Below are 17478 nucleotides of genomic sequence, written 5' to 3' on the forward strand. Positions count from 1 at the left end.
AAGCTGGTCGTCTTACCTATTACGCAGGAATATAGCAATCGGCTTGCGCGCTTTCTGCCTCTCACCTTGATCGTTTCCATGATCCATTGTCTCTTGTTCTGGACCAAGGCAAGTTGCCAGCCTCTGACATGTGCAAGATGGCTGCACCAGACCTAGACGACTCGCTCAAGAATTTAATCAACACTTATAACGAACTCAATTCTCACAGTGTGGAGGAGCTCTTTTCAGAGCCAAGTCCACTGGAGTTCATGCGCTATGTGGCTCGCAACACGCCCTTTGTGATACGAGGAGGAGCCTCCCACTGGAAGGCGACTCAAAATTGGAACTCAACCTATCTGAAATCAGCTCTTGACGGCCAGTTTGTCAATGTCGCTGTCACTCCTTTTGGGTAAGAACGAAGCTCCTGATATAAATTTATTCCAAACATAAAAAGCAGAAGAAAGGGGGGGTTTTCCCAAATCATGGATATATAAGTAACTTCTCGTCGTAGCAATGCTGATGCTCCAACATTCTCCCCCGAGCATCAGGCAACCGTAATTTCAAAGCCTCATGAAGAGATTCAGCTGTTCAGTGATTTTTTTACCTATGTCACTCAGCAAGAGACAGACCCAGCGTTTCCAAGCGACTCCGAAGTGAGATACGCTCAAACTCGTGAGATGCAGATTCTTCTCCCCCGACACGCCATTGCTACCACTTCGCTTGAATTATTAGCTGACAGAGCTTGTAATAAGAAAATGATAATCTCAGGGACGAGTATCTAACTCTGTATTACGATGCCCAAAAGGATATTCCCTTTGCGCGTATAGCTCTTGAAAAAGAGCCAGATGCCATCAATCTATGGATTGGAAACTCGAGGTCTACTACGGCCATGCATAAGGATAACTTTGAAAACATCTTTGTGCAGATCGTTGGCAGGAAACACTTTGTCTTGCTACCTCCGCTGTTCCATGCTTGCGTTAACGAGAGGCCTGTTCTCCCGGCAACGTACATCCGACAGGGCGATGGCTTCGCTCTTCGTCTCGATCCTGATTCTCAGCCGGTGCCGTTGGCGACCTGGGACCCGGACGATCCCGAAACGAATCCTACCTCCACGTCTCCTTTGGCGAAGCCCCTTTATGTGACGCTAAACCCTGGAGATATGCTATATCTTCCTGCTATGTGGTGAGTTTAATCAGTTACGACTCATTAGAGCATCTTTTATTCCCCTGATTCTGAATGAAGAAGAAAAGGCGATACAGCAGAAATTATGTAGACCATATAACCAGTATTCTTATTCTTACTAATATCTACTTCAAGGTATCATAAAGTTAAGCAGTCGTGTATCAGTGGTGGTGAAGGATTTGTTTTAGCTATCAACTATTGGTAAGTCTCAAAGACATATATATATACGTATACGTGTGTTTGCGAGTTATAAACATTGCTCTCTAACTCTCTAACTTCTATATTAGGTATGATATGGACTTTAGCGGCCCCCTGTATCCAATGACTTCGTTCCTTCGGGAACTTGGAACCATCAAGCAGTCTATGTGTCGCGCAGATGGGTCAACGCATCGAGTCTAAATTCTCTCCCGAGTTAATATATACGGTCAAACGCTGCCCCTTTTATTTCTTCCTCTTTTGGATCCTCTTTTGCGCTCTCAGCTCCTTCTTCATTCTGGCATCAACAATTCTATACCGTCCCTTTACACCCTTAGGCCTGCCTTGAATACCCTTGTTCAATCCCTTGGCGACGACAAGCTTGGCTGGCTGCCGAGGCTTTTGTTTGCTAGCTTTGCTGATAAGTTTGGATATGCTCTCCGCCTTCTCCTTCTCAGTCATTCCCTCATCAGCCGCAAGCATGTCCGACTTCTTCTTCAGCTTCTCGAATCTCTGGGCTGTCTTGAACTTCTTTCGAGCCTTTGCCTCTCGCACTTTCTTGATTGGTCGGGCGTTGAAGGCTCTCAGCTTCTCCTTGATCGCCGTGGCGGCGGCCTTTGTAATTGGCTTTTGAGGCTTGTCATGTTTACCTTCATCATCGATAAACCACTCCGGCAGGCCATCTCTATCTCGGAAGGCGCGCTTATTGAACCCATCGTCGATTGCATCATGGGTTGTCTTCTGCCCCGTGGCAAGCTGGTGCGCAAGCGTCATTGCTTCGGCCGTGATAATATCGATGTCTTGCCAAGTTAGCTGCATTGTTCCACTGCTGCAGTGCTATTTTATTTAACGATAGGATAGCGGTATAAAAACTTACCAAGTCTTCCATCCGATCGTCGTTTCTCTTTTTCCTCCCAATCATCGTTCTCCGCTTTCACGACTTCGAATCCGTTTTCATCCATTGATTCATCGTCGTCACTCGCGACACCATTTTGAGTCTCAGACTGCGTTGCTTTCTCTGTGGGCAGAGCCTGCTGACGTGTCTTCGTACCAGGTGCTCGAACTGTCGTATCATTGTCCCCCAAGAGTGACGCTTCGGTTATCTCCTTGAAGATATCTTGGTTGAAGAAAGCAGCGGCTCTTTTTGATAGGCCATCCTGGGTTTCTCCTGCACTGCCATCCAAGTCCGTCAAGAGTCCAGCCGCAGGGCCAGATTCATCGTCGTCGTCAGATGTGTCATCATCCTCTTCAAGTTCGCTTGCGTCACTCTCCGCCTTCTCATCCGCTGAAAGGCCTTCCCACTCGTCATCGCCATGTTCCTTTCTCACCTTTTTCGCGCGATACTTGGCGTCCGTCTCCAGTTTCCGCTCTCTGTATTGTTCATACATAGCATCAAGATCTCTCTCTAGATCATCTTCTTCGCTGTCGCTTTCAACTGGATCTGCGGTAGCCGCCAGCGTCTCGTCTAGATTGCTATCTTTCGAGTTTGACACCACGGCCATTTTACCCCGAGAGAATCGGTTCATACCGTTTGTCTTGTCTATGCGCTTCAAGGAGAACATGGCTCCTTCTCCTTGTGGCCCTGATTCTTCCATTCCAATATCCATAGGCGCCATCATGTTCAACTGCATTCTGATGATTTCCCGGCGCTTCTTCTCGTTCTCTTTGCGCTTCTCTCGCTTCTTCTTAGCATTCTCCGAGTCCTTCATTGCTTGTAATTCTTCCTGTATTCGCAGCTCTTCATCCATTGATTCTACTCCCGCCACCTCCTCAGAGACGACAGGGGCTGCCGATTTCTTCGTTGAGAGACCGAAGATCTCTCGCACTCTTAATCTCCATTTGAGAAGCAATTTGAATTCTTTTCGCCCAAGGACCTTCAGATCGTCGCAGCACTGCCGGATCTCTGGAGTTGTTTCAGGAAGCTTATCCAGAGCAGCCAGCGCAATATCGCCATTGGGCGATTGAGCAAAGGAGAGTTTATTGGAAGAACCAAGAATTGCTATCGGATCGTTCGTCTGGATGAATGTGCTTGCAGAAACTTCTTTAAATTGTGTCCAATCGCCTTCCTCATAACCGTCACGCTTTCGCTTCTTCACTTCTGGGTTATAGACTTTGGCTTCGTTGTTTGGAGCGGCGCCAGAGAGCTCTGCAAAAACGGATCTTGGATCCAAGAAGCGAGGGTCAATGAATTTTGGCGCTTTGTATCCGCGGCAGACGACGAAGATTTCGGCCGAGACGTTTCGGGAAGACGGGGGCTTAGTAGCTTCGACCTTCGTGAATAGCTGGTTCAGAACCCATAGCAATGGGTTATAATCTTTCGATCTGAAAACCTTGGTTACAAACGTGCCTCCCTCCACGAGAAACTCGGTCGCCAGTTTCATAGACTGGAGCGCAAGCTCTGCTTGGTTGAAAGAGTCTTGAGCCCAAGCCGTACCGACATTCGGGGCACCATCGTGCAAAACTGTGTCCGCTTTCCATGTCTTGAGGTGTTGTCGGATAGTAGCACGACACTTTTCTGTAGTGATATCGCTTTGGAAGGTGATGACTCTAGGAATAGGCTTGATGGGCGCCAGGTCGACGCCAACAATCAAACTATTAACAGGCATAACCTCTGCAGCAACTTGGCACCATGACTAAGGCATCATTAGCAATACTTTAAGAGAGACAAACAAAGAGAATATAATGGCATATAGTAAAAAAAAAAAAAAAAAAAGAAGAAGAAGAAGAAGAAGAAGAAGAAGAAGAAGAAGAAGCCACTTACTCCAGGCGCGGCGCAAAGATCCAGCAGGACTTTGCTCTTCTCCAAGAAGCCATACTTCTTGTTCAATTGAATTAGCTTGAATGCAGCACGGGCACGGTAACCTTTTTCTTTGGCAAGCTTGTACCACTTGTCAAGACGGCCTTTGCCGTGCTTTTTTTGAATTGCCATGATGCTGAGGAAACGCCAATCACGGATGAATCCCAAGCGTTCTGCCAGACTCTCGAGCAATCCAGAAATTTTATTGGAAAGTTGCGCCGATAAACGACATCACGTGGCGATAAGAGGTGGGCTGGTTTCAAGACCCAGCGCATTAGGTAGCTACCCATATATTGGGATCAATGCAGCACCGCCATGCTCTCTATTATTATTCCCCCATCACTATAACCCTTGACACTCTTCCAGGCGTGGTGCGAGGCCACATGGTCGTCAATAGAGCAATTGCCCAGACTGGAAGAGCCCGACCACGATGAGCGGCCGGTTCCTCGCAGCTAGTCTGCGGCCTGTGGCGGCGCGAAATACCTCCACCGCGGCCGTCCGCCACTTACACCGATTTCCAACTGGAGGGCTGCTACGAGCAGATGCCTCAATTCGAGAAGCTAGAAAGCGCATGTGGTTTGGGGGCAACTCCATCCACAACCTGGTCATCGCACGAAATGCGTCCTTTGTTCGACTTCTACCCAAATTGGTGGTGAAGTTTGCTAGAATCCCTGCCTTATTTGGTGGCTTGGCCATTGGTGGCTTTGCCTGGGTTCAGTATCAGGCCACACGTATGTGACTCTCGTCCCCAATCATCCGTTACGAGTGATGTTTACTAACGGATTGCAGAGGCTGGCAATTATGCCATTTCACTCTTCAGCACAACCTTTGACACGGTGAGCGGCACGGCATCCAGCCTATACGGATCTGCCAAAGATGTAGCGGATCAAACACGCCAAGGCTGGGAAAGCACAAAGGAACGAATAGAGGTCCCTGAATGGTTGAAGAACATGCTAGGGACGCACGAGGAAACCGGCTCTGGCGGATCAGGAGGACCCAATGGCGATCCTAAGCACAGTAAAGTTGGCGCCGCTGCTGCCGTGGGCGCTTCAGCTGCCGCTGTTGGTTACGACAAAACTGAAGACGACGATTCACGAAATCCACTACAAGCGTCTAAAGATGATCAGATGATGGTATTAACGAAGAAGATGATTGAGATTCGGAGCATACTGCAAAAGGTCGGCCAGTCCAGCTCTCTCACTCTGCCATCTATCGTTGTCATTGGTTCGCAATCGTCTGGAAAGAGCTCAGTGTTGGAAGCCATCGTGGGCCACGAATTTCTACCAAAGGGAAGCAATATGGTTACTCGGAGACCGATCGAATTGACTCTGGTCAACACACCAGAGTCGGCTGAGGAATATGGAGAATTTCCAGACCTTGGTTTACGCAAAATCTCTGATTTTTCTTCGATTCAGCGAACATTGACAGAGCTAAATTTGGCTGTTTCGGACGCAGAGTGTGTCTCGGACGACCCCATTCACTTGACGATATATTCGCGCAATGTTCCTGATCTTTCTCTCATCGATCTCCCCGGCTACATCCAGGTTGTAGGACAAAACCAACCCCTACAGCTGAAGCAGAAGATATCTGAATTATGTGACAAATACATCCAACCGCCAAACGTAATTCTTGCCATCTCCGCTGCAGATGTCGATTTAGCGAACTCGGCAGCTCTTAGAGCGTCGCGGAGAGTCGATCCCCGAGGCGAACGAACCATTGGAGTCATTACCAAGATGGACTTGGTAGATCCTTCCCGCGGTGCTAACATTCTTAACGATACACAATATCCTCTACGGCTGGGTTACGTCGGGGTTGTGACAAAAGCACCGCTCTCACAAGGTTTGTTTAAGATGGGTTCTTCAGACCTACTTGCAGCGATCTCCAAGAATGAAAATTCCTACTTTTCGTCGCATCCTCTTGAGTTTGGGCCAGAGGCAGGCGTCAACGTGGGCACATTGAATCTTCGAAAGACATTAATGCGTGTTCTGGAACAAACAATGTCATCCAGCTTACAGAGCACAAGCGACGCCATTAGACAGGAGTTGGAAGAGGCAACCTACGAATTCAAAGTTCAGTATAACGATCGCCCTCTCTCTGCGGAATCTTACCTTGCCGAAAGCCTCGATGCTTTCAAGCATTCATTTAAGCAATTTACCGAGGAATTTGGGCGTCCAGAAATGCATGAGATTTTAAAGAGCGCTCTTGATCAGAAAGTTCTGGACCTGCTAGCCGCACGTTACTGGAACAAGCCAGTGACGGATTTGGCACAGGCGAAATTGGATCTCGACAATCTCGCTGACCTCCCCAAGTCCGATCCCGATTCTCTTTATTGGCGTCGTCAGCTAGATGCTTCGACCTCAGCCCTCACAAAGCTAGGAGTCGGGCGCTTGGCAACCACAGTCATCGCAGCATCTCTCCAAGCACATGTCGATAAATTGCTTGCAAACTCGAGTTTTGTGAGCCATCCTTTTGCTAAGAAAGCCATAACTGACGCCGCATCAACCATTCTCAATGAAAGATTTTATAGCACCAGTGATCAGGTTGAAAACTGCATCAAACCCTTCAAATTCGACATTGAGGTTGATGAAAGAGAGTGGAATCAAGGCCGCGAGCACGTTGGCACTGTTCTAAAGAAGGAGCTGCAAGATTGCGAGGCTGCCCTGGCAAGCTTGGAGCCAGCTGTCGGTGGCCGCAGGAAGCTAAAGGAAGTGATGGCCTTTGTGGACAAGGCGCGAAAGGGTGACATCGTTGTAGAGGGCGACGGGCGAAGTGGTGCGGGAGGATTTAGCGCTGCCCTCCTCAGTAAAGGTCAGTTACCGAGGCCGCTCATATGCATAACTCATGATGCTAACACTGATACAGGGAGAGAAGCTGTCTTCCTTCGAGATAGGGCCGATCTTATCAAGATGCGAATGCTGGCTGTCAAGTCGAAGCAGTGCAACAATCCCAAAAACAAATATTATTGCCCAGAAGTCTTTTTGGACGCTGCAGCTACTAAACTGGCTTCCACAGCTGTTCTCTTCCTCAACGTGGAATTGCTGTCAGAGTTTTACTATAACTTCCCGCGAGAGCTAGATCTTCGTCTCGGACGGCATCTATCCGCAGAGGAAGTTGAGAAGTTCGCCAAGGAAGATCCCAAGATCCGCCGACATCTTGATGTCATCCGGAGGAAAGAGCTTTTGGAATTGGTACTTGAGAAGATGGAAAGTCTCCGGCAACTAGAAGGAAGAGACAGAGACCATGGAGCGAACTCAAGAAGAGGAGCAGCTAACAAAGAACGTGGACGATGGGGGCTCTTCTGAGCCATTCATCACAAGACCGAGATTGCAGGCATTCTGCACAGGTTAGCCATTGTATACCATGTTCGGTCATATGAGGTTGAATGTGTGGTGATGATAGTTCTCCACTAAGTTATGTTTACTCATGATCAGTAAAGGCCCCTTGGTTCGTGTTCTCGTGTATGAAACGTTATGACCATCCCCTATAAAGACATAAATGACAGTTACGAAATGAGAAAAGGAAAAGGAAGAGAAACGGGAAAAAAAAAAAGAAAGAAAGAAAGAAAGAAAGGGAGGAGGAGGAGGATTAGATAGGAATTACACTCTATTGGTTTATAAATATATATATATATATGCGTCAACCTAACTCGACTAGTTTAGTTAGAACGCGAAGCAAACCTTAGCATGTTCGCCAGGCGATAATTTTTCAAATAGTTGTGTCAACAGTCGTTTCTACAGTGACTTCCCACCTCACATTGCCCCCGTTGCCATAACCTTCTCCTAATCTATTCTGTATCAAGGTAGAAATCCGATTGCGCAGCTTTCCCAGTGCAAGTTCATCATACCCATTTGTAATGATGACTTTCAAGTTGGCCATACACAAGCCATAGTGGACTTGCCAGAATTGAGCACCGTCTATGCGGGCAATGCCTGATTCGGATTCAATCTCACGGAGAACGGCTGAGACGCCAACATCACCTCTATTCCCGCCATACGACATGAGGAGCATAAGCCCCTGGGCAACAGCAACACGCATGCCCAAACTAAACATTGCAAGAGAAATGACGGCACAGATCAGCCGGTCGAGCCAGTCGTACAAAGAAATAGATAGAAGGGGCAACAGTGCAATTAGAGCGGAGAAGAATAGGGTGAAAAAATGGAAAGGGTTGGAGAGTATGCTAGGCAAGGTAGCCAGATATGAAACTCTCATGACCTTGGCAATCCGAGCATGATTTTTCAAACCATAAGCTGATACAAGCGTGCTCGCAATTGCAGCAGCCGACACGAGGTCAAGGGAGTTGGCGGAGACGTGGTCGTGAGCATGTTCATGTTCATGATGAGCTTCGTGGTCCCCAACCGACTCGAGGATGTGTTTAAGATTGTGCGAGAGCAGGTCAAACCCTCCAAACAGGAGGAAAATAGACATGGCGAAGCCCGCAAGAATCTCCGCTCGTTCAAGCCCAAAGGGATGTCTAATGCTGCTACGACGCCACACTTCGAAATTGCCCAGGACATCAACCACCACGCAGACAGCGGCGCTGCCCGCGTCAAAGAAGACGAGATGAGACAAGGCCATTGCAGCAAGAGAGCCTCCCGATCTGTAAAATATGAACATGGCAATGGCGACATGGCACAGGCCCCAGTAGAGGCGCATACGCTGGTCTCGCTGTAAGCTTTTCCAGGCTTCTTTAAGGGTGGGTGTGGGGAGCGATGCTGGAAGGACGGGCGGTGGTCTTGGAGGCGGTTCTTGGAAGATCTGATGCTGGGCCGACACGCTGCTATGCTTATACCGGTGCCCGCGACGCTGGCCGACGTTCTGTCGTTGGAGCTGTTAGTTTGAGGGAACCAGCGGGCATCTTGATGTGTATGTGACGAACCGATTTAACAGGTGTGGTCGATATCACCTGCGTTTGGAAATTGAAGGGATTGGGAGCAGCAGGCGCCTGGCTGCCGCCCTGCGGAGACTCTGCCTCCGATGTCATTGCTGCGCGGACGCGTCAAATGAGATCACTATCGTTCGTCGAGATGGCTGAGGAAGTCGCTCGATATGCCCCTCGGGTTTGGCGGTGTCGGCGTCGCCAAACAACGAGCGCCGGTGTATTGGGTATTTGAAGAGTCTCCAGGAAGACGAAGCGATCTGGTCAGTACGTGCTCTAATTCCCTCGGATGGCGGTCTGTTCACTCTGCCATCGCCGTGGCTCTCGCAGATCGCAGTCGCATGCTCGCCGGCTGTGGTTGGTGAAGCTGTCAGGAAGTGGTACTAGGTAGGCCTACGGAGTATCGCCGCTGCGAGGAAAATGCAGGGGTACCCTGTAATGCAGAGCATGTACTCCGCATTTTATTTCTGCGTCGCTACGCAATCTACGCTTACTCGAGTATCTGGGCTCAAGGGCAGCGATGGAAATGCCTGAAGGATGAGCAATTGCACATTTTCGGATCAAGCGCATGGGCAGATTGCTCAATTGTCTTGTGTTTTAATACATATTCGGTGTTGTTATAGTCTATCAGTTTATTATTACTGCGAAGGACTTGCTAAGGTTCTAGCAGTTAGCCGCAATACAGCACAATTTGGTACCCGACCACTACAGGCGGCTGCTAGTACTATAAGGTACTTCACATGGCGGGCGTGCGGCCTTGTACCTCACACAACATTCCTGAGGTAGCCATTTCTGCAGCAACAATGCGCCAAGCTGAGACCCGGCCATGGTGCCTACTAAAGTAGGTAGGCACGGCTAAATCGCGTTAGGATCGAGATCTCCGATAATGTCTATATACTGGGGCCACCTGACAGCTGCGGCGCCAATCGTTCGGTATCAGCTGCGGAGGCTTCTCGCATCACCTCATAGCGCAACCAGCAGCCATTCGATGCCGAGATCCAGATGATCTGGTACTTGCTCTATCCGCTGCGAGGGTGAGGACACGCTCGATTCCATTCCCTCGCTACCCTCCATCCCAGAGCCCGGAGGTAGCCTCGTCCAATCAAAAAGCTGTGTTGACCATGGGTATCTGCGCCATAGAACAACAGAGGCACCTGTCCTCGCACCATCTCACCCGTTTCGACGAGCTGTTGCTCGCTACGGCCGAAATGCGTCTCGCAATGCCATCGGGACGCTGCTGGCCTCGGCCGGCGTTGCTTCACTGCTAATATACCCGGTGCCATTTCTGTACACCACCGATTTCGTCAGCGCGGCGTCGAACCTCCCTCACCATGCATGGACCGCCGCCCAGCCGCTCCGCTACGACGCCGCCATCACTCCCGACATCATCATGCGTTCCATATGGATCCATTCGAGCTATATGCAAGCATTGAGCCCGGACGTCCTCCTGTCGGCTCTCGAGCTACAAGACGAGCTTCTGGGCACAACTCAAGACTTCAACCCTGGCAGGTATTCCGGCCTGCCTCCTCCCGGTGACCCCAATGCGCCCCTATCGCCAGCCCAACGCGATGCTCTCCACGTCGTCAATGGCCTGACCGACCAGTCGTGGGCATTTCAATCGCCGCTGCTGTACTGGAACTGCTCCCGCGAACGAATTCTGGCCGACGAAGATATCCTGGCAACCGTCAACGACAGGAAGAACCAATCCACACCGGCAAACATCACCTTACGGCACTCTATTGTTTTTAGTGGCAAGCGATTTGAAGATCGCCGTTTACTAGCCGCCGACGCCCTCGTCATTACGCTCTTGTACCGAAATGCGTCGCCTGTTGGTCGCCATTGGGAGGACGTCGCGCCATCTTTACCCGCCAAGGTAGGGGACAAATGGGACATATATCCTGCAAACGGCCAAGTCTCAGGCAGCCAGCTCTATGAGTTTAAATTCAGGCCGATTACTGCTCAAGATTCAATCATTTTTGCCGTGGCCTATGCGGTCGCCCTCCTATATTTCCTCATAAACCTAACGAAGCTCCGCGCTATCAAATCCAAGTTTGGCCTCATAGTCACCGTCATTGCCCAGATATTGCTTTCGATTGTGTCTAGTCTCACTGTCTGCGCTTTCTTGAACCTCGATCTTTCCCGTATTCCGCGGGCCGCATACCCCTTAATAGTGCTGATAATGAGCCTGGATCATATCCTTCGGCTGATGAACGCATTGATTCGCACTCCTTCGGAAGATAGTACGAGCAACAGGATAGGGTATGCTTTTGGCGAGATTGCGCCCGCTGCCTTGGCAACCTCCATCCAGAACTGTGCGATTCTAATAGCATTGTCACGCGTTGTCTCGCCAGGCGTTTCCGAATTCTGCATCTTTGCGGCGGTTGCAATTGTGCTTGATACTTTCTATCTATCTACCTTCTTCCTCTCTGTCCTCAGTGTTGATGTGCGTCGAATGGAGCTTGGGGATGCTCTCGCAAAAGAGTCTATGCGTCGTAACCGCAATGCGAACTACAGTCGCAACTCCTCCTGGGTGAAACGCATAGTTCAAGGGAAGATTGCATTATCAACACGAGTCGCTGGAACACTCGTCGTCCTGGGCTTCGTATTTATCGCCCAATCTCGTTTTTTCAGCGATAGAGATATTTCTCGGCGGCTATCTCAGTTATATGGCGGCAAAAATTTAGAGCCCAGCCTCCCATCTCCTTTGAAGACATCTCTACTGAACGAAATCCACCAAGCAAGGAGTCCTACTTCTTGGCTACTGCTGCAAGACCACGATGCAGCTCATGAAATAATTCGCATCATAAAGCCTTCAGCCTATAGCTACATAGCCAGAGTCTATGAGCCTTTGGTTTTTGTAAAAAAGGGATCCAATCGAGCGCCTCGGATGAAAGAGTCGATTTTATCACCAGCAGTACTCGATTTTATCAATCATCAGCTCACTCCGCTCGTTTTCATAGACGTTCTTGTGGTTTTTCTGCTCCGCCGACTTACAGCCTATCTTTTACCAGATGACAAAGCGAAGCGAGAAGGGCTCAGTGATTCTAGCGAGGAGCCTAGCCTGGGAGTTAAAACATTGTCCGGAGGGCATTGCCTTGATATAGCTATGCTCGCATATTCCTCTGGAGGATACGCTGTGTCTGTTGGCTTGGACCGTAAAATTTGCCTGTGGAGTCTTAACAACGAGGATCGATGCTTCACAATCTCTGACCCAGAAAGAGATATCGGGATTAAATTTCCCGTACTTGCAATTGCCATTGATGAGGACTCGGAGTGGCTAGCAATTCTGTCATCGGATGCTGTCACTTTTTGGAACATTGCAACCAACGTGCAAGGCCCTATCATAGCTGCGGAAACCTACAATCAGAAGCCAACAGCTTTCTTCTTAGATCCGAATGTATCATCAAACATTCCAAGACCCGTTATAGTATGGAAGAATGGAACCGTCGTAGATATTGAACCGGCTTCAGGAGAAAGCCGCGAGTTCATGCTTTGTTCCGGGCTAACCTGCGCACGCCAACTTATAAGTATAGGTGAGTCGGGCGTCCTTCCATTCGCGTTAAAGTGCAGGCTCAGGTCATGGCTGACCAACGGGAATCATCCATATCATATAGCTGGCGAGCATCAAAGTCCGACTGTTTTCCTTATAGCAACATCTCGAAATGGAGATATACATGTTGTAGAAAGAATCGGGATGTCGTGGGGAGAGCAGAAAGTTTTTACAGGAAAGCTTGTGGTTGATGAAATACATCAAGTTGTACCGCTTTCGCCTCTCGCCTATTTTCTTGCATCGTCAAAGTCGGACGTTCATCTCATAAACCTGAATGATGGATCTACTGCTTGGAGCTTCTCGATAGAGAACTTGCGACCGCGTTCGCTCGACTGTGCTTTCTCCTGCCATCGGGCATCAAACGCCATGTCAATAGGGCTCAAATCTTTCACACTCAGCTACCAGGCGCTGGACTCCGGTGACGGTATCTTACACACCTTTACACCTCATGAGGACGATGACGCTATTTTTCTGCAGAATTATGGTATTGATCGTGCAATCAGCGGATGGTGTGGTTGGTCTGAAGCAGTACAAACAACGAAACGCATAGACAACCCTGGTGTTTGGAGACTTCTGTATGATGGTAGTGCAATTGGGCTTCGTCGTCGGCCCCGTACCGAATCGAGGAACCGACAGCAGAAAGCTATTTCGAGCGTGCGAAACCGCCTACCGAACGCAAAGAGTCAGGAAGTTGGGGCTTTCAACTGCTGGGAGTTGTGGAGAGCGGCACCTGGTGACCGTCAAGATATAGATGAAATCACACCTCTTTTCCCCAGTGATGAAGACCCGGGGCAAATGATTGTCTGCGAGCCGGGTCCCGGTGTCAAATTTGGGGAGTCATCGGTCGCTTTTGCATTTGGCAATGTTATAAAGGTAGCAACATTGAGCGGGTACAAGCCGTCGGGAATCAATGAGGTAAGCCATGAATCGCTAATGAATATGCCTACGAGACGTCGGAAGGGAGGGACAATGGCCAGGCCAACGGGGACCTAAAGCCGTAGCAGCTTTACCATGTTATATAAGCATATATAAATGACCAGAGCTCAGCTTTCACCATTGTCGACTTATTTTGATGAGTTATGTGAGCACGCTGCGGTGGCGCAAGTGCAAAGAGCCAGCCATGAGAAGGGCTACAGTATAACATCACAGATTGTTGACACAAAGAGTTGCCTTGATGTACCAGGAGAATGAATTAAACGCATTACAGCCAGCTATGTTGGCAAGATATACTGTATTGAGAGAGAAAAAGAAGGGGGGGATATAAATTTGAACGTTAACTAAATATAGGGATATATACTAACATTAGCTGTCAAAACGCTGTTTGCCTAACTGGGTCCATGTCGATTAGCGGCTATGCTCTCTACTCGCCGAGGGGGGAGTACACTGGGAGAAAAATAAAATACACATGAGAAATCGTTTCGTAAATGAGGTCTACCAACCTGATCCAGGTACCAGAATGGCATAACCCTGTCGTGCTCAATAGGAGGTTGGAACTCAAGCCCGCTCTCATCACCACACTCATTTCAAGCTATATTGGATTTTCCATGCCAATGGGAGGAGTAGTCTCATTGGAATGAACAGAGTGTGGCACCTGAGCTTTGCTGTGAAGCGTGTTGCTAGATCCGAGGCCACGCTTCATCATCTTCCCCAACACGGTGACCAATTCACAAGCATCCCGAAACATGTCATCATCCATGCCTTCTGTCGCTTCATAGACCTCATTTATTGTACTTCTCGCCAGACTGCGGCTGCCATCGGCGTCATGGACACATTCGTAGAGAAACGCAGCGTATTCCGTCTTCACTGACAACCGCAGCGAGTGAGAGCCCCAGAGAAGTCTATCAGCCAATTGTGCAGCCTCTTCAAAATACTGGTGGGCTGTGGGCAGATAGTCTTTAGCAGGTAGGAGGAAAGAAAGCGAGAGAGCCGAGACCGGAGCTTCAAAGCCAGGAGGAGGGCCAACAGGACCCCCTTCAAGAGTGTGACGCATTGTTTGTTGGTAGTCATCCGCACTAATGATCTCTTTCTCACGTTCAGCTGATACGGCATCGGGATCCCAGCCCGGCATATTAGAAACGCGAGGCTGATTTCGAAACAGGACAAAGATGTGATGGAAGCTGGCGCGTAGCTTATAGGCCAAAACCTTTAATTCGACGCAGTTACTGACAAAAGGAATGACATATTCTTGCAGCATTTTGAGCCCTTCACGCGCTAACCAAAGGATGCGCATGATGTTTTCATGGAGGGTTGCATCTGGCTTGCGCTGCTTCTTCACCTCGACGAGCTTCTCAGAAAGCCTGAGGGAGAGGCCCAGGATCTTGAAGAGTGTTGATGAGAGTATGGTATTATCATTTTCGACTGCCCTGGCTAATCGCCCCAGATACTTTTGATCCACCTCAGATGATGCCATGGAAGAACAATATCGTTTGCTTATTCAGTCCAGTGTGAAGATATCGGGTATTTGCGAGTCGTTTAGTGAATATTCAGCAGCAGAAGCAGCAATGAAAGCTACAACTCCTCTTGCAGGTGATGGTATAATGAGTAGAGATTAGAGAACAATGGCTTGAGGAACAAGAATGCGACAGCGGTTCCCTAGCTAACCAATGTGCCGTGTCTGTAAGCTGAGAGGGGGAATCAATCGTGATCAGCGGTCGACGAAAAAGCTTGCTGGCGCCAGAGAACAAATTGCAAAATTGTGTACGCAGATAGATCCCTAGAGCCACGACGCTTCGTCAGTAAAGATTCCGCATGAGGGGTTCTACATAGACAGAGTATGCGCGAGAGAAGGGCAGAGGGATGGAAGAAAGGCAGCCAAGCCGCCAGAAACCATCCAGTGTGGCAGCCTATGGGGGGTGGCGGCTGTTACAATTCATGCTGTCGGATCACAACATGAGAAGAAAATAGTCTATGCTGCTGGCCTGGGCTACCTGGGCATCTTCAGCTTGGGGGACGTTGCGGCATCATGCTCAGGTGCAATATCGAGCATCAAGCTTGCAGCTCCGCGGAAGCTTGCTCGGTTTGCAGTGGTCCTGGCTTGGTGCCATAGAAGTAGAAGCCATGGCTCGCTGGTAGAGGCTCCATCGCTGCGCACCACTTACTGGCATGTAAGAACCTGCAGAGGATGATGACAGTGCGAGACTGCCTGTTTGTATCTGATCTTCAGTTCCAGCCTCCAACAAGGCCCGAGTTTCCCTCACTTGCGCCTCGAAGCCTTGCCTCGCGCGCAATCGGAATCAATATGTGCCATGGTGCTTGTGTGCTGTGAGACAAGGGAAGACGGCGCTGTAAAAGGCGTCGCGCAACCTACCGAGAGGTGGAGAGCAGAGCGCTTGATGCCGGCCGCAATTGGCTTCGGCGAAGGCGCTGCCTGGTGATGGTGGCTTTGGCTCACCGAGGGGTATCCAAGGGCAACGTCGGCCAGGCTGGCGCGTGATGGTGACGATGATGATATGATGGTGATGACGATGATTGCTGCAGGCAGGCTGCGCTCGCGTCCCTGCTAATTAACACAGCTGAGTGTGTTCACGCGCTTGGCAGGGATCAACGATACAGGGGGCCAGGTTTGGACCAGGGTCCCTTGCTGCTCGTGCTGCTTTGATAGACTACTTGTATGCATGGTATCTACTGTATAATAAATCATGTTAAAAGAATATAAATTAGATAGGTACACATGTATACATGTATATACATAGGTACTAGTATATGTATATGCATCAACCTTTCGTCTACGGTGAGTTTTATCTAAAACAACAAAAACTAAACTGTCCACCTAGGCAAGATAAGAGTTTTAGCTACATGCTCAACATACACATATAATCAAAAAGGCCATTCAGTGCTCTAGGTGAAGGCACATATACACACACATACAAGGAAAGGGGCAGATGACAGGCAATTCACTGATTCAAGGCAAGACCAGATTTTTTAAACAATATAAAGGAAAATATTTATTCAGAAGATGGCATGATTCATTGCATAGCTAGCTGGTGTAAGAGTATGCATCATAAACCGATATATCCCATTATCTCTCATTCTCATAAGTCCCGAATACTATCAGCTCAACAGTGTCTCATCTAGCCATGCTATCATAACCCCCAGTTGGAAGTCAGAGACGATTGGAGCAGAAAAAGCCAAGTACCGCAATCTGCTGGATAAGAGGCCTAAAAATTGACAATTGTTGCAAAAAATTGGTGAGAAAATCCGAATTGAGAGTTTGCCATGAGACCCCGTGGGGAACTACTCAAAGAAACTCTGCAGTGACGAGTGTGAGTTGTGCCGGCGTAACGCGCCGCCTGTGTCTCTCATCCGTAGGCTGTTTACATGACGGTGCAGCCAAGGTAGCCGATGTACTGAGGCTTGCCTTGAGGCTTGTCCTGAGGCTTGCCTTGAGGCTTGTCCTGAGGCTTGGCCATGACGGTGCAGCCAAGGTAGCCGATGTATTGAGGCTTGCCCTGGGGCTTGGTCATGACGGTCTGGGCGGAGCGGGCCATTTTTGCTGTTTAGGTGTGGTGAAGCGGAAATGCTTTGCAAGAGGTTGATATTGGATGTTCGAGGCTTTGGAAGTGCGAAGATGCTGTTGCTGATGAGATGGATTTCTTGCCGGGCATCACCGGCCTTTTTATCCTCGCCTGGCTGACGGAGGCCCATCTCGAGGACTTGCATCTCGCTCCAGATTACCGTCAGGCATAGCCATTGTTCTTTAGCATTGTTCTACGAAGGCGTTCGCCAAGTGGCCACCTTACAGTCCTGGATACAAAAAGCGGAAACTTATCACACCGGTACTCTAGCTATTTTGCCCCAGAGCTTGCAAGTTTGTTCTGTCGCATTGTCGCATTGAGTAGGTATTTGCATATGTACCAAGGTACTACTATGTACTGTACTGTATATATTATATTTCAGGTA

The 17478-nt window shown here is 49.1% G+C and overlaps 7 protein-coding genes across 7 annotated transcripts; 3 read left to right on the forward strand and 4 right to left on the reverse strand.

The window, feature by feature from the left end:
• Window positions 1-128: 128 nt before the first annotated feature.
• Window positions 129-1560, forward strand: TrAFT101_009062 (uncharacterized protein; the record flags this gene model as incomplete). Its single annotated transcript, XM_024901428.2, has 5 exons — window positions 129-388; window positions 491-651; window positions 732-1161; window positions 1297-1362; window positions 1449-1560. 5 exons carry the CDS (start codon window positions 129-131, stop codon window positions 1558-1560), a joined length of 1029 nt encoding a protein of 342 aa, XP_024755197.2.
• Window positions 1561-1602: 42 nt separating this feature from the next.
• Window positions 1603-4285, reverse strand: SPB1 (AdoMet-dependent rRNA methyltransferase spb1; the record flags this gene model as incomplete). The annotated part of the gene is made up of 3 exons (XM_024909081.2): window positions 1603-2156; window positions 2234-3989; window positions 4118-4285. 3 exons carry the CDS (start codon window positions 4283-4285, stop codon window positions 1603-1605), a joined length of 2478 nt encoding a protein of 825 aa, XP_024755198.1.
• A 113-nt stretch (window positions 4286-4398) lies between these two features.
• On the forward strand, window positions 4399-7874 carry TrAFT101_009064 (uncharacterized protein). The gene is made up of 3 exons (XM_024904641.2): window positions 4399-4884; window positions 4943-6961; window positions 7016-7874. Exons 1-3 carry the CDS (start codon window positions 4584-4586, stop codon window positions 7453-7455), a joined length of 2760 nt encoding a protein of 919 aa, XP_024755199.1. The 5' UTR covers window positions 4399-4583; the 3' UTR covers window positions 7456-7874.
• Window positions 7762-9389, reverse strand: TrAFT101_009065 (uncharacterized protein). The gene is made up of 2 exons (XM_024901427.2): window positions 9030-9389; window positions 7762-8968 (listed from the first exon to the last, which is right to left on the reverse strand). The coding sequence occupies exons 1-2, from the start codon at window positions 9132-9134 to the stop codon at window positions 7859-7861; spliced, it is 1215 nt and encodes a 404-aa protein (XP_024755200.2). The 5' UTR covers window positions 9135-9389; the 3' UTR covers window positions 7762-7858.
• Window positions 9390-9938: 549 nt separating this feature from the next.
• On the forward strand, window positions 9939-14088 carry TrAFT101_009066 (uncharacterized protein). Its single transcript, XM_066128517.1, has 3 exons — window positions 9939-10063; window positions 10170-12562; window positions 12644-14088. The coding sequence occupies exons 1-3, from the start codon at window positions 10032-10034 to the stop codon at window positions 13570-13572; spliced, it is 3354 nt and encodes a 1117-aa protein (XP_065984637.1). The 5' UTR covers window positions 9939-10031; the 3' UTR covers window positions 13573-14088.
• TrAFT101_009067 (uncharacterized protein) lies at window positions 13748-15905 on the reverse strand. Its single transcript, XM_066128518.1, has one exon. It carries the CDS (start codon window positions 14987-14989, stop codon window positions 14108-14110), a length of 882 nt encoding a protein of 293 aa, XP_065984638.1. The 5' UTR covers window positions 14990-15905; the 3' UTR covers window positions 13748-14107.
• Window positions 15906-16736: 831 nt separating this feature from the next.
• On the reverse strand, window positions 16737-17066 carry TrAFT101_009068 (uncharacterized protein; the record flags this gene model as incomplete). The annotated part of the gene is made up of 2 exons (XM_066128519.1): window positions 16737-16827; window positions 16897-17066. The coding sequence occupies 2 exons, from the start codon at window positions 17064-17066 to the stop codon at window positions 16737-16739; spliced, it is 261 nt and encodes an 86-aa protein (XP_065984639.1).
• Window positions 17067-17478: the final 412 nt, after the last annotated feature.

This window comes from Trichoderma asperellum, chromosome 5 (genome assembly GCF_020647865.1).
Source record: "Trichoderma asperellum chromosome 5, complete sequence".
NCBI lineage: Eukaryota > Fungi > Ascomycota > Sordariomycetes > Hypocreales > Hypocreaceae > Trichoderma > Trichoderma asperellum.